The sequence below is a fragment of the Vairimorpha ceranae genome, assembly GCF_000988165.1.
Source record: "Vairimorpha ceranae strain PA08 1199 chromosome Unknown NODE_17, whole genome shotgun sequence".
Lineage (NCBI taxonomy): Eukaryota > Fungi > Microsporidia > Nosematidae > Vairimorpha > Vairimorpha ceranae.
In genome coordinates this window covers 50,501-65,341 of record NW_020169312.1, presented here as the reverse complement: position 1 = coordinate 65,341, position 14,841 = coordinate 50,501, and the positions used below count along the sequence as shown (strand labels likewise).

Below are 14,841 nucleotides of genomic sequence, written 5' to 3'. Positions count from 1 at the left end.
CGGGTCTCCGCAATCTGACTGATTCTATTTGCAGCTATTTTGGCTACGACCTTTGTGAGTGATGGCAGTAATGCAATACCTCGGGTGTCGCCCATGTTGACCACGGACATTACCTTCTTTGGTATTGGCACCACTTCACCCACATTGATCTCTCGTGGTATAACCGCTTCGTTCCAAATGGCCCTAACAGTTATCCACAAAGCCTGAGCCGCTTTAGATTCTGGTTCTTCCTCCATAGATATTACCTTCAGGATAGAGGGCGATTCCTAGTTATCATACATAATACAATCGAATATTGGTGTTTATAACCTACTTTATTAACAAAAAAGCAGTAACCTCAAAATGTCGGCATACACCTTCATTCTTACAGTTCTGCTTAAAAGAGTAGTATTCTCAAAAAAATATCCTTGAGCTACGCTTCAGGCTTAAGAGGCTTTCAGCCTTAATCGAAATGACGTAGCTAAGCAACATAACTTAATAGTTAATCGCACTACCAGTGGTCATCACTTAGAGTTCCTCTCGTACTATCAAAGTTCACTCAAAAATACAAACAGTAGGGTAAAACTAACCTGTCTCACGACGGTCTAAACCCATCTCACGTTCCTCATTACCGGGTGAACAATCCAACACTTCGTAACATATACACTACGATGATCAGAAGAGACGACATCGAAGAATCAAAAAGCAGAGTCGCTATGATCGCTTGCCTGCTACAAGCCAGTTATCCCTGTGGTAACTTTTCAATCACCCAATACATAATGAATGTAATTGGGATCGCTAGGCCAAGGTTTCCCTACTAAATACAGTCATATGTATAAAGTAAAGCAGATTCATTCCCTTATAATAAACTGATGGTTACCATCCATCATTCATCTACCTTAGGACAGCTGTGTTACTTTTTAACAGCTGTACCGCCCCAGCCAAACTCCCCATATATTCAATAAAATAAATAATTATTCAAACATACTAGTGGTTTCACAAATAATCTCCCACCTCTCTACAATATATCGAATAATTATTAGAACATACTAAAGTCAAGCTCAACAGGGTCTTCTTTCCCCGCTGATAAATAACAAGCCCGTTCCCTTGTATAGTGGTTTCACAAAATTGTAAGTAGGGACAGTAGGAATCTCGTTGCTCCATTCATGCGCGTCACCAATTAAATGACGAGGCATTTGGCTACCTTAAGAGAGTCATAGTTACTCCCGCCGTTTACATTCGCTTACACAACTTTAACAATAAATGCACTGGGCAGAATTCACTTCTTGTAATTACAAAAAGCTATGTTTTTAATAAACAGTCAGATTCCTTACATAGTAAAAGTTCTAGCATGCTAGAGCCAATCTTTATCCCAAAGTTACAGATCTAATTTGCCGAATTCCCTTACTTACTTTAATTTAAAATATTTGTTATGATACAAAGACTCCTGATGCGGTATAGGTACGGTTAAAACTATAATATTTTTATCAAGTATATATAAATAACTACTTCTTATCATGACAATCCATAGTTAATAAATAAATAATCTAATTCATTTATCTTAGATTAATAAATATACTGTCATCATCAAGTCGCCTTAAAATAGTTTAATAAAGAATTATTAATCTTTTTTGTTTTTATAAAATAACACCGATTCACTTCAATAATAATTGAAAACCCTAGTCTAATATCTATACAAATATATTGTTACTGCCTCCAAGATCGGCTCATTTGTTTCTTCTATATATATTCACATATATACTTCAATACAAACAAATTGCACAGCTACCTGATAAATAAATATAACAGAAACATCTCATAAAAGTAGTAATCTTCTTCCATTTTATACAATAATACATTCGGTAGGTACGTTGTAACACGTTTCTTAGCGGATTTCTACTTCCATAACAACCGCCCCACTGTCTCAATGTATTCATCATATTTATGGTATAATATCTACTATTTAGAATATTTAATGTTTCATAAGGTTCATCCCTTTTTGCACATCATTCTTACAATCATGTGCCCACTAGTCATAAAATAATAGATACATTTTATAAAATTAATTTATAAAATTCCATAGAATTAAAGATTTCTCATAATATAAATATTATAACAGTGTCCTACATCTATGTCCTATATAAAAAAAATAATGACTGCTGTCCTGAGAGACATTTCGCTGTGAACCAGCTACCACACAGTTCGATTGGTCTTTCGCCACTATACACATCTTAAATCATCGATTTGCACGTCAGAATGATTATGGTCTTCCAATAAACTGTTGCTTATCTTCAACCAGAACATGTATAGTTCACTGTGTTTCGGGTCTTATAATTATAACTTATCAAATTAATAACGACTAAAATAAAAATATTATCTCGCTATAATTATAATCTCCTTGGTCCGTGTTTCAAGACGGGTCCTTAAAAATAAGGCTATAACCACACACATTTTCACAAATTCCTTCGCAGTACTTATTTGCTATCGGTATACCATTATATTTAACCTTAGATATCTCATTCTACCTTTATTCAAACTGCACTACCAAGCAGCCCTACTCAATATATTTTATTTATTATTTTTATTAATAACGAATAATAAATATTCTCTATGATATAATTAAATAAAAATAAAATTGATTTACATCTCCAATTAAGGATTACAATCAAGGGTTATTTCTTGTTCACTCGCCGCTACTAAAGAAATCCTAGTTAGTTTCTTTTCCTCCTTTTAATGATATGCTTAAGTTCAAAGGGTAATCAATATTATTAAATATTAATTCGGTAAATATTAAAATACTTTCGTATTCTATTACGACCTTCATCGTTATGGTATCCTATTGATCCCATGTGTGGGCAAAATAAAAATAATAATATGAAATAAATAATTTTAAAAATCATTATGATCCTGCTAATGGTTCTCCAACAGCAACCATGTTACGACTTATATCAGATCTAATACATATTGTTTAAGTAGTTTTCACTAATTTCACAACATATATCATCTTAGATAGCGACGGGCGGTGTGTACAAAGAACAGGGACACATTCAATTCTACTTATTTAATAAAATTTACTAGCAATTCCAAGTTCAAATATCTCTTACAAAATATTATCCCATAAAGATTATATATCTATTGTATTGCGCGTGCAGCCCAAAATGTCAGAGGGCATAACGGACCTGTTTTAATCCTTTCCTTCCTACACTGATTGTGTCTGTCTTTAATAAAAAATAAGGGTCTCACGTCTTGTTGAAATTAATCAAAACTTCACAGCATCCATTGAAAACGGCCATGCACCACTATTATCATTCTCAAACAAAAAACCGTTCTCTCAAAATAATAAAATATTGGTAAGTTACCTCGCGTTGAGTCAAATTAAGCCGCACAATCCACTCCTTGTGGTATTCTTCCGTCAATTTCTTTAATTTTCAATCTTGCGATCATACTATCCCCAGAGCCAAAAAACTCAAATTTCTATTATGTAATACAAATTAATATTTTCATATCACATCGTCGGCATAGTTTACTGCTGGAACTACAATGGTATCTAATCATCTTCGCTCCTCCAGCTTACGTCCTTGTTCAAAAAATACATACAAGTGTACAGCTTTCGCTTCTGTTCGTCCAGTCAGGGTCGTCACATTTCATCTTTCTCCCAACTATACAGTACACCTCATATTGCTTCTTAAAAAAATAAACTACGGACTTTTTAACTGCATCAATCATCATACACACTCTTGGAACAAGTATTACCGCGGCTGCTGGCACTTGATTTGCCCTCCAATTAATCACCTCATATACTTTTAAAATATGAAACAATATAATATTACTTCCCATAACTGCCTCAGATAAAATCCATAGGTCAAGTTTCGCCCCTGCTGCAATCCTTAGACTTAGTAGCCGTCTCTCAGGCTCCTTCTCCGGAATATTACAAAGTAATACCGTTACCCGTCACAGCCTTGTTAAGCCATTACCTTAACAACTAGCTGATAGGTCTCACTCTTACTGTAAACATCTTATCTACACTTTAACGTAGTTAATTAAAAATTTACATAAAATAAAGTGAGTATTACTGAGCAGTCCATTTTTCAAATGTCAAAAACATGCATGGGTTAATCTTAGGGAATAGCGTCTACGTCAGGCAGAATCAACCTGGTGTGTGTATACAACATTATATATAACCATAAAAGTCAGTATATAAAAGAAAATAATTAGAAATAATAAATTTCTAAAGAACACATTTCACAGATATAATATATGAAAACTATAATAAAAATAAAGTACAAAACATATTGATATATTATCAAATTAAAATAAATAATTTTTTAACAAGGGTTCAAAAAAATCATTTAATAAATCAGTAATTTATTGATCAATCACTAATTTACAGATTAGAAAATTTTTAAATAAGAAAAAATTGCTCCTCAAGAATAAATAACTTTTTTGATTTAATTTTAGAAATGTATATAATATATGGCATAAATTAGTAACAATTAAAAAGAATCATTAATGTTTATTATATAAATCTATTAGATAAATACAAAAGTGTATTATTATTTTTATCGTGTTATAATGTAATTACAAAGTACATAAAAATTTTTATAATTTAATGTTAATAGATTACTTTTAAGAATATATCAATGAATTATAAATTTCTCAAAATAATTGTACTATAATTTAAAAGTTTGAAAATTTAGAAAATAATATGAAAACTACTTTTTCAATAAATTAGTTTAATAAAATTTTATCTATGCAGCATTTAGCTACGGCCATATCTACTGTAAAACACCGGAACTCGTCAGCTCTCCGAAGTTAAGCCAGTAAGAGCCTTGTTAGTACTGAGATGGGAAACCGCTCGGAAAAGCTAGGTGCTGTAGTTTTTGTTAAATAAATAATTGACTGTTATGAACAATAAAATTTATTTGATTTCAATATATAACACTTTTAATTATTAAATTTATCAATCTTTTTCTTGAATTCTTTACCATAAAATTTTTTTCTTTCTGCTTAAAAATGTTTGTTCTTGTAGATTTTCACATTACTTAAATTATTTAAAAGAAAATTTTCAAGAATAAAAAAAAGAATTATTTTTATTATAATTTTCAAAAATTCTTTGAAAATAAACTCTCATTTAATGCATATACTTAAACAATATGTTGGAATAAGAATCAAAATTCAATTACTAAAAGTAATATTTTATAAGAAATTTAAAAAATGATATTTTTTGATGTTTTTTGAAAATGAGTACTTCTGCCTGAGGTACAGTTTTAATAAAAATAAATTACAAGTAAGTATTTTTTTACTATCCTTTATGTCCAGAGATAGTCAAAGATGTGTCTTGAGACATTCTCTCCCAGATAGAACTTAAAAAAACCTTAATACGCCGTATAAAAGGTTATAAACAATATGATGTCTATCCGGAAACTGCATAAGAAATACGGAGACTTTGAAAGGGACGTTTAATTATCAGTTGAACTAAGAATAAACCTAAAATAAATAAACTTTTTTAAATAGTAAATTAAGACTCAAAAATAACATATTAATTAAAATAAAACTATTTAAAAAAAAAATTCTTTGAGAGAATGAAATTAAGAAAAGATCGGAGAATTTTAACCTGTGCTGCACGTTTTTTGATATACACCGTTTTAAAAAAAACTTATCCTTATTTTTAAAAATTTAAAAACAAAAGAAAACTGTAAATTATTTAAAACATAGTTTTTTCTTCTTTTCAGACATTTTAAAAAATAAGTGAGCAATTTTGTTTTAAATGTATTTAATAAACAAATCGACTTACTTATTTCTCAATTAATTAATTTATTTTTTTTATAATTATGAAAAAGAGAATTTACTAGTAATTTAGACAATTTAGAACATTTTTCGTTGCTAAATAGCATAAATCTTAAAAGATGGAGATCAATTAACCTAGAAGTTCTACATTTTATAGGAACTTTTCTCTTTACAGCAGGCCAATTTCCTTCGATGGTAATGTATGTTACCATCTGCGCTATATCTAACAATTTTTTTTTGAATGATTTACAGTACAATGCTTATAAAAATGATTACCTAAATTTCTGTAGGCTTTCCAAAAGTCAGAATACAAAATAAAATTTTTGTCCGCTAACCTAAAAATAATCTCTTCTAAAACTTCCCTACTTTTTCTTTCAACCGGAACTAATAGTATATTTCTTGTACCCATTCTACAGCACCAAAAACCTAGATTCCCTCAACAGTTTAATTAATCATGGATGTCAACAATCATATTTTTGACATTTAGTTTATTTTGAATCAAGTGCATGTGGTACACCACACAAAGGAACAAACAACAATTTATTGAACCCGATGTAACGAAAGCAGGCAAAACTCAGCCTACCACTTTATACCAATTGCTCTAAATTTTATAAAAACAATTTTAATTGTTCTCGTTAGATATCAAAAAGATTTAAATTTATCAGGATGGTTTCATTTAACATGTGAAATATTACAAAAATTAATAATGTTAGCAACATTAAATACATGTTAATTAAAATCAGCTATAATATTATAAACTACCGCTTAACTAAACATAAGAGCAAAAGATGGTTTGTGCAGAGATTAGTAAATAAAAAAAGTTGCTAGAAAAGGATGTGTAATATGATGAAATCTATATGGTGGTTGTTTATACTTTGTTTCGGAAAAAGGAGCAATTATTCGATGATTTTATCAAGTAAGTAAATACATCAAAAATACAGATTAATTTAAAGCTCGCTGAACTAAAAATAAAGGAATTTTGGGGAATAGTTACTTAGCACAAGAGTTTTATTTTTAAATGTGCAGGTATTTCAGAGTTGTTATACAAGTAAACTAAGCAAGTGCTTACGATGTTACAACACTATAAATTAATTTAAGAGTAATTAAATTCAATAAAGCTATGACTTTTTTTTTTAAGATTGATGCTTGCTGTAAGGAGCAAAATACACTGTTCCACCAAAAATGAAGGCTTTGATATTTTTAAAAATATACCCAAAAAAGAAATTTGAAATGTTGAAAAAAAAAGATATTAAGGTGTAAATTTTTGACTATATTAGAATTATTGCCAACTGCTGATTCATACATAAACTAATCTTTATTTAAAAATGCTATTCATAGTCATTGTTTCGAAACGCACCAATAAAAGGAATCAAATATTTGTTTTACCTCATAAGAAGATGTGATTAGTCCTTATAAATATGTACTGATCTCAACAAGAATAATTAATGGAAGTGTATGCAATGAAGTTGTTACAATAGAAAAGAATGATTTTTATGAATTTGTAAAGTGTAAAAACAAGTTTGGCGTCAAATATAGAAAGCATGTTTACATATGGAAGAATACTATTTTTCATGGCTTTAAAAAAAGCAAGCATACTTTTATTAAAATTATAAAATTATGTCTACAAAAAGTAAATAATAAGGCAATATCGTATATTCTAAGGGTGTCAAAAAAATCTGTTAAAAGCATCCTTAAAAAAGTTTCAGATATCATTGTTGAATAGTTATATAATAACATTAATAATTGTGATATAGCAGTATCACAACATGAATTAATTTATAAGACTTCTGTCAAAAGAAGAAACTTTAATTAATTCTTTAGTAGATTACAGAAAGATATTTTAAAACAAAATACAAAAAAGTCTAATTTCACTTTGTATATAATTTTTCCTTTCAAAATTTCTAAAGAAATTATAAATAAAATTTATGAACCGAGGAGGGGCATGAGCAAAGGTTTTTTTAATAGGAATTATGTAGGGAGCCACAATGAGATAAATGGTAATAGAATAATTAAAAGAAAATTTATTTATACCATTGTAGAGTTTTATTTAACATAAAATACATTGCCTGTGATACAGGACAGTAATGATAATGAAATTATAGAAATAGATGAATCAAAGTTTGGTAAGGGAAAATATAATAAAGGCCACCTTGTTGAAAAAAGAAATAATAAAAAAGAGTATTCTTTTTTCAGGCGATGATAGAGCCAAATAAACACCTCGGCTTAAAATTAAAAATTGTGTAGCGCGTGAGTCTACAATCTATAGTGATCGCTGGAAGTTATATTGAAATTTAAATGAGCATGAATTTAATCACAAGATTGTAAACCACAGTAAATGTTTTAAGGATTCAACCATTGGTATACATACCAATACCATAGAAGGAACTTGGTCTTCTGTCAAAGCATTTATACCTTATAGTAGATGTAGAACAAAAAAGTTAATTAATCCGTATTTAATGAGGTACATATTATCAAAAAATTATGCTAATATTCATTCCATTATACAGTTTCACGCCTTTTTAATGAATAAACAATAAGATTAATGAATATTATTGTTGTAGCCAAGCCAAGGAACAACTTGGTTTGACTTTTTAAAATAATTTATTCGTAATTTTAATTTCATAATTAATTGAACCCCAATTTTTATGACAAAAAGGAAAAAGAAATAAATAATATTTCTAACAATTATTATTATTTTTTTTGTTTTTACATTTCAAATTTAATTTTTAGGGTATGTTTTTAAAAAAATTCATGAGTTTCATTTTTAGTGGAACAGGGTTTCTTAACCTTGCGGTAGCTTAGTTTCAAAGAGTTGTTTTAATTTTAAACATTTATAAAAAATATTTTTGCAGGCAGCTATTTTGACATTAATCAATTAAATAAAATGACGTAAAAAAAACCAATGATTTTCTTACAACTGTATTTAAAAAGCTGAAAAGAAGTTTGTATTTTGTCCGTAATATATAAAAATTTCCAGAATAACTCGTTCTTAAACAAATTTAATAAATCGATTAATTCTTACAAATAAAAACAAGAAATTTCACTACATAGAACTGAAACTATCATGTAAAAGAATATACTACGGTGGTATTATACCACATCTATATCATTAATCGTCATCATCAATCATCCACCTATCTATCAATTCTACTTATATTATAAAAAGATAAAAAAAATTTTCATTTAACCTTTAACCATTTTTTTGAATTTGTAAATTTTTTTGTATTTTATATTAAGAAACAGTATACAAACGTAAATTTATTTTTGTGCATTTTCCTGTAGTTTTAACAATTATTTAAATCGTAAAGTAGGGAACTATTGCAAAATGTAATTATTGATAAAGAAGGCATTTTATACTTTTGAACAATAAATACAAGCCCAAGGGCATAATGCAGATTGAGAAAAAGAGCATACATCGTGTTTATAATTTCGTTTAAAACGGGATAGCATTAGTTAATCTATCTACTATGTTAAAAAAGATAAGGAAAATTTTAATTTATTTTTTATCCCTTCTTTTTTTGAATTTGTAAAATTCTTTGTATTTTTTAAAAATACGAGTAGCATTGGTGTTGGATTTATTTCTTTAAGCATGGAACGGCGTTTCTGTGCGTTTTCCTTGTTTCTATTTAGTTATGTCTTGTACTTTTGGCATGGTATTTGGTAATTCTAAAACCAAGGAGTTCAGATACTATCACTAAGTTTAAGTAAATCAAAACATTCCTGCTTCAATTGAAATAAAAATGTAAATAAAGTTAAAGTAAAAAAAATGAAATTAAAAAGAAATCACAATTATAAATTAAACAAAAATTATTATCATAAAACCAAATCTAAAATATAATATTTTTTAACGTACAATTCTACTCCAGTATTATCTGGCAAGTTTTATAAATAATAACAAGGTGTCTATAGCAAATTTTAATTTACAATAAAAAAAGCCATTTGTAATTATAAATAAAAAATACATGCATAAAGGTGTATCATATTGTCGTGTCCTCGAGGAAACAAACTAAACTTAAAGTAATTTTAAAACACTTTTGATGTAAAAACTTATTATAAAAATATTTTCTAGATTCTTCCTTTATGTTCATTCTGAAATTGGGTTGAAAAAAATAAAATATTTTTAAGAATAAATCATAAGGTTATTTCTCCCTTGGGAGAAATAAAGCAGCATAATTTTTTTTAATTTTTACCCTTATATTATATGAGGGGAATTTCCTTTAAGAAACAACTTTACAATTATTGGTGTAGATATAAATTGTACTATTAATTTTTTCAAATTTACAGGATTGATAAAATTGGACATGCATTGTTTTTTTTGCTTAGATGTGTGAATTGGCGAGCCTGTAGTAATAATAAAGGCCAGTTTGTTTGGACATGGGGAAACAAACAACGTCTTAAGTTTAAAATTACACTTTCAATCAAAAACATTTTGTTTTTTGAGAAAACATAAATTGATTTACAAACGGGAGTATATGCCATTTACCTTTTGAGTATAAACCCTTCACATAAGAATATTGGCGGTTTGACAAGAATGGGACATTATAAGACAATTGGCGTGTGTAGAGTTCTTTATTAGAAAAATGATTTCCCTTGGTGGTCCTGGCATTATTTGTTAAATTGATGAAAGCTTGTTTGTTCACAAGCAAAAATATCACAGAGAACGAACGCCAAAACATCAAGACTGGGTTTTTGGGATTGTTGATACAAGTTATGTACCGGCAAAAGGATACATGAAGATTATAGCTCGAAGAGATAAAGCTACTGTGGCGAGAAACGCAAGAAGGCGACCAGAACTAAGAAAGTTCTCCACAATGCTCGCTACTGAAGCCAAACTAAATTGGTGCAACTTAAATTGTTTATTAACTTCATGGGGAATGGTACTCTTGTGAGATCCTCTGTTGATCTTATAATTCTCTTGCTGTTGATGATTATGTAAGTTATTCATGACAGCGATGCCCTTCTTTTCATGAAATATTTTTATAATAAAATTTCTTCAAGAAAATTCAGAAAATAGAAAACATTTCATGTGGAATCAATACCACAAATCCATCCTTCAAATCGGCGCATGAAAAGTATCTTTTCTTATGTAGCGTTGTTATCAACTCCTGTATTCTAGGTGTCTCAAACCCATCCAGATTTCTTAATTATTTAAGTTTCTGAAGTCCACGCAAAATCTTAGTTTACCACATTTTTCCTTACTAAAACCACTGGGTTTGACCAGGACGATTTACTCTTCTCTACAATACCTCCTTTCTCTAAGTCCTAAATTAGATCTTGGAAGTCCCTCTTATCTTGCAATGTTCTTATTGGTCTGCTCCAACTTATAGGTGGATGGTCTTTGGTATTTATGCAGCATTCGATAAACATTTTCTTTGTTTCTCTAAGTTTCCACGAAAGTGTATTACCTAGTAGTATCTGTTTGTCGATTTCATTTTCTACAATATAAAACTCTTCATTAAAGCTTTGATTTCTATACTCAATATGTAACTCTACCATGTGATTTATTTCTATTGTTGATCCATCAATTAGTTTAAAAGTTTTCTTTACATGTTTAGTCGTCGTGTTTATAGGTTTTTTTAACAATTTGCTTGTTACGATAGACTCGCATGTGTCGCCATCAAACACCGCAGGAAGAAATATATTGTTTATTTTTACAACTTCTGTGCCAAGCCGGTACACTTCAAATGTTTATCAACTAAATTTATAGAATCTGTTTTGCCTTTTTGGGGGCAGTCAGTTGCATAATGTCCTAGGCTTTTACAGCTATAGCATTCCACATTCTTATTTTTCCTACTTGAGTTGGGTTGCCTATTTACTACATTGTTTGGTCTTATTCTCGACTTTTTCTAATACTCCATCGAAGTCTTTGCAGGTTTCTCCAAATCCTCAAAGGTGTAAAACATGTTTCTAAAAATTTCCGGGGAGTTCTCGCGTCGCAGCGTCTTAAAGACTTGTTCATTACTTGCATTTGTAGATATAGCTTTATCACGTATTCTTTCGACGTACTTACTCCATGGTTCATTTGTGTATCTATACAGTGAATCAAGTACTTGTTCAATACACAAATCAATAATTCGTAATTTGAATTCATCCCAGGATTCCGGTAAACTATTTCTTGATCCAGTTTCATAAAACCAATCCTTTATGTCAACACTACTTTTCTTTGTCACGGAAATCATTTTTGATTTTTCTGAACGGGTTTTAAAGCCATCTTCACACTAAATTATAAACAGTTTTCTTTTCACTTCCTCTTCCTGCAGATTCATCTTAAAAATTACCATCGGTGCTGAAAATGAGCTTAACTTCTCGTAGCCTTCTACTTTTGACGCTGTAGGATAGTTGCCTTAAGCACTTTCATAAACTTTAGTGTGTTCCTCAAAGGCCTTTGCCTTTGTCTCGGAAGATGGTACACCGCTAACCTATTTGGGTCTTGAAGACTTAGAAGAGGTATTAATAAATGACATCCTTCTTTATTTTGGATTTCTTTTTATAGTTTTACATGAAAAATGTAAACAAACAAATAAACAAGCTTAAGACATCGTGATTTCATTCGTATATGAAACTACTGGATGTTTAACATCCAACAATATATATTCAGAGAGGGTTAATTACGTAATATGTAGTGACATTTTTGGTCTCTTTGATATTAAATACTTTAAGTTTAAAACAAAAACTCAGAAAGAATTTTTTATAACGATAACTGGCGTGTACAGTCAATATAAATTGGTAATTTTTACCACTAGGATAACAGAAGATAATATTATCGGTTCTTTGGATGTGTTGATCAACAAATTCGGCGAACTTAAGAAAATTATTTGTGACAATGGTGTACAAATATTCGGCTAAGAAGTTTGATAAGTATCTAAACTCAATGAAAATTAAGAAAGCATCAACACCAATTTATCACCCATATTCTAATGTGATAGATAAGTGAGCGACTAAATCAAACGGTTGCAGAGATGCTAAGAATGAATAAGGGAGACAACATAATCAACATAGCAAGGAGAATAATGATTAGAATCAATGGAAACCATCACCATGGCTTAGGAAGCGAGCCAATGTTATTAATCAAGGATATTCAATATTTGACCCAAAGCGACAGATAAAGAAAGTATTTGAGAAATCACTTAAACAACATAGGACATATGCAGAAGACGTTAAGTCTACCTTAAAGCACTTAACCAGAATAGGAGATTTATTGTATATTAAGAATTTTAATAGCACGAAGATTGAAGACTTATATGAAGGACATTTTACTGTTTCTGATGTGGGGAAGAATAACATGTGGATAAAAATACATAACATAGCAGAATGGGTCCATAGAGACAATGTTGAGGTTTTAAGACGTAATAACCATGACAGGAATTGGTCCTCTTCGTTAGGAGGGGGCTGGTTGTGGTATCCCTCATGTTTCAGATTGATACCACATTACAGCTATTGGTATAAATTGAAACAATGTTTGAGAAAAACTATTTAAATAACCAAATTTTCAAACAATGAAAGAATTCAATAAACAAGCATTAGGAAGCTTTTATTAACATAACTATCCAGTTTAGAAAATTGTGAAGAAAAGTTATGTTTATTTGACCCATTGTCCATCATTTTTTTTTATTGGTAGAAATCCTATTTATAGTTTTTACTTAATAAAAGATTACATCAACAAACAATATAAGAAAGCAGTATATTAAAGTTTAAGCTAAAAGGAAAGCGAAAAGACTGATCTACATTGAATACTCACTTGTTTGTTTAATCACACACGAATTGATTCAACAAACAGTGACTGATGGTCATGTGTCAGCTGCACCATGACTAAAACCACGACTTAAAACTAATTGGCGTAATTCAACTAAAATCAATAAACTAGTTAGAATTTACATATTAGAAAACTATTTTAAACATGTTGCGTCAGATGAAACAAAAAAAGAAGAACATGATAATTTGGCCTAGTACGTTGAATTGATATATAAAAATAGAAAATGCATAAATATAGTTTTTTAATTAAATAACTCTCTGGTATCTTTTAAAGGAAGTTTTCCAGAAGTAAAGAACTCTTTGAGAATACGATTTTCCGCCCCTTTATTAATCTGTTATAGATATAACTTTTTACTACAACCGGAAGGAGTTTTCGATAGACTCGTTTCACGCCGATACTTGCGCCATTTACGTTCTTGAATTTCATTTCCCTTTTTATTAAAGGTACAATAAAAATTTAATTATATAAAAATCAAAGAAATGGAGGGAAAATGATAAAATTAATTAATGTGGTAAATAATACCACAAACTTAAGGAGACTAATAGACTTTTTTATAAATTTTTTTGCCTGTAAAAAAAGATTTAGCTATTATCAGAATTCCATTTTTGACAATCCAAGCATAATTTTTAATCAATGATAAATCTTTTGAATTTGTGGCTTAATAATGTGTCACTTACTTTAATTAAACGACTATCAATAGTATCTAAAATCCAACTAAAAGTTGAAATTTAATTAAGATAAGAAAACTTGGTACTTTTAACAAATATCTAAACTTCGAATTACAAAAACTAGCTGGTGATAAATGCATCGTGGAAGTGGATGAAAGCAAGTTCGGCAGATAAAAATTAATAGAAGAAATTCAGTAGGTGATGTATGGGACGTTGACGCGGTTAGTAGAACTGATAAACGTATTGTATTACAACCCGTAAAACAAATAAATAAAGAAACAGTTACAAATTTTTGTACAAAATTTATCGATAGCAGGTTTGTAATTTACTCAGATCGTAGAAAAGGCTGTATTGATCTCTTTAAGTATTTCAGTTTACATCAAGCAGTAAATCATTCTAAAGGCTTTGTAGTTAAACAAACAGGAATTCATACAAATACAATCGAAGGAAATTGTAATGCGATTAAAAAGTCTATTTCTGTTAGATGTAGAACTTTAAATTAGTTAATATTTATTTACTTAGGTTTCTTTTAAATAAAAATGAAAAAAATCATAATTTGAGATGTTTATCAAACATATTACTTTAATTTATTATTGAGCTCACAAGACAAAAAAAAGTTTGTTTTAATATCTTTTTCTTATTACAAAAATTATA

The 14,841-nt window shown here is 29.3% G+C and overlaps 6 protein-coding genes and 2 non-coding genes across 8 annotated transcripts; 3 read left to right on the top strand and 5 right to left on the bottom strand.

Moving 5' to 3' along the window:
* Positions 1-236, bottom strand: AAJ76_1700065106 (hypothetical protein; the record flags this gene model as incomplete). The annotated part of the gene is made up of 1 exon (XM_024474239.1): positions 1-236. A coding segment is annotated over one exon (236 nt), but the record flags the coding sequence as incomplete, so codon positions are not given.
* A 67-nt stretch (positions 237-303) lies between these two features.
* Positions 304-2,839, bottom strand: AAJ76_1700062503. The gene has a single exon (XR_002966747.1). It is a non-coding gene; the product is annotated as a 23S ribosomal RNA (ribosomal RNA).
* Positions 2,840-2,878: 39 nt separating this feature from the next.
* On the bottom strand, positions 2,879-4,137 carry AAJ76_1700061205. Its single transcript, XR_002966746.1, has one exon. It is a non-coding gene; the product is annotated as a 16S ribosomal RNA (ribosomal RNA).
* Positions 4,138-5,206: 1,069 nt separating this feature from the next.
* Positions 5,207-5,347, top strand: AAJ76_1700060135 (hypothetical protein; the record flags this gene model as incomplete). Its single annotated transcript, XM_024474238.1, has 1 exon — positions 5,207-5,347. The coding sequence occupies one exon, from the start codon at positions 5,207-5,209 to the stop codon at positions 5,345-5,347; it is 141 nt and encodes a 46-aa protein (XP_024331338.1).
* Positions 5,348-10,474: 5,127 nt separating this feature from the next.
* Positions 10,475-10,711, bottom strand: AAJ76_1700054631 (hypothetical protein; the record flags this gene model as incomplete). The annotated part of the gene is made up of 1 exon (XM_024474237.1): positions 10,475-10,711. The coding sequence occupies one exon, from the start codon at positions 10,709-10,711 to the stop codon at positions 10,475-10,477; it is 237 nt and encodes a 78-aa protein (XP_024331337.1).
* A 901-nt stretch (positions 10,712-11,612) lies between these two features.
* Positions 11,613-11,945, bottom strand: AAJ76_1700053397 (hypothetical protein; the record flags this gene model as incomplete). The annotated part of the gene is made up of 1 exon (XM_024474236.1): positions 11,613-11,945. One exon carries the CDS (start codon positions 11,943-11,945, stop codon positions 11,613-11,615), a length of 333 nt encoding a protein of 110 aa, XP_024331336.1.
* A 1,103-nt stretch (positions 11,946-13,048) lies between these two features.
* Positions 13,049-13,243, top strand: AAJ76_1700052293 (hypothetical protein; the record flags this gene model as incomplete). Its single annotated transcript, XM_024474235.1, has 1 exon — positions 13,049-13,243. One exon carries the CDS (start codon positions 13,049-13,051, stop codon positions 13,241-13,243), a length of 195 nt encoding a protein of 64 aa, XP_024331335.1.
* A 766-nt stretch (positions 13,244-14,009) lies between these two features.
* On the top strand, positions 14,010-14,156 carry AAJ76_1700051332 (hypothetical protein; the record flags this gene model as incomplete). Its single annotated transcript, XM_024474234.1, has 1 exon — positions 14,010-14,156. One exon carries the CDS (start codon positions 14,010-14,012, stop codon positions 14,154-14,156), a length of 147 nt encoding a protein of 48 aa, XP_024331334.1.
* Between the last annotated feature and the right edge of the window lie 685 nt (positions 14,157-14,841).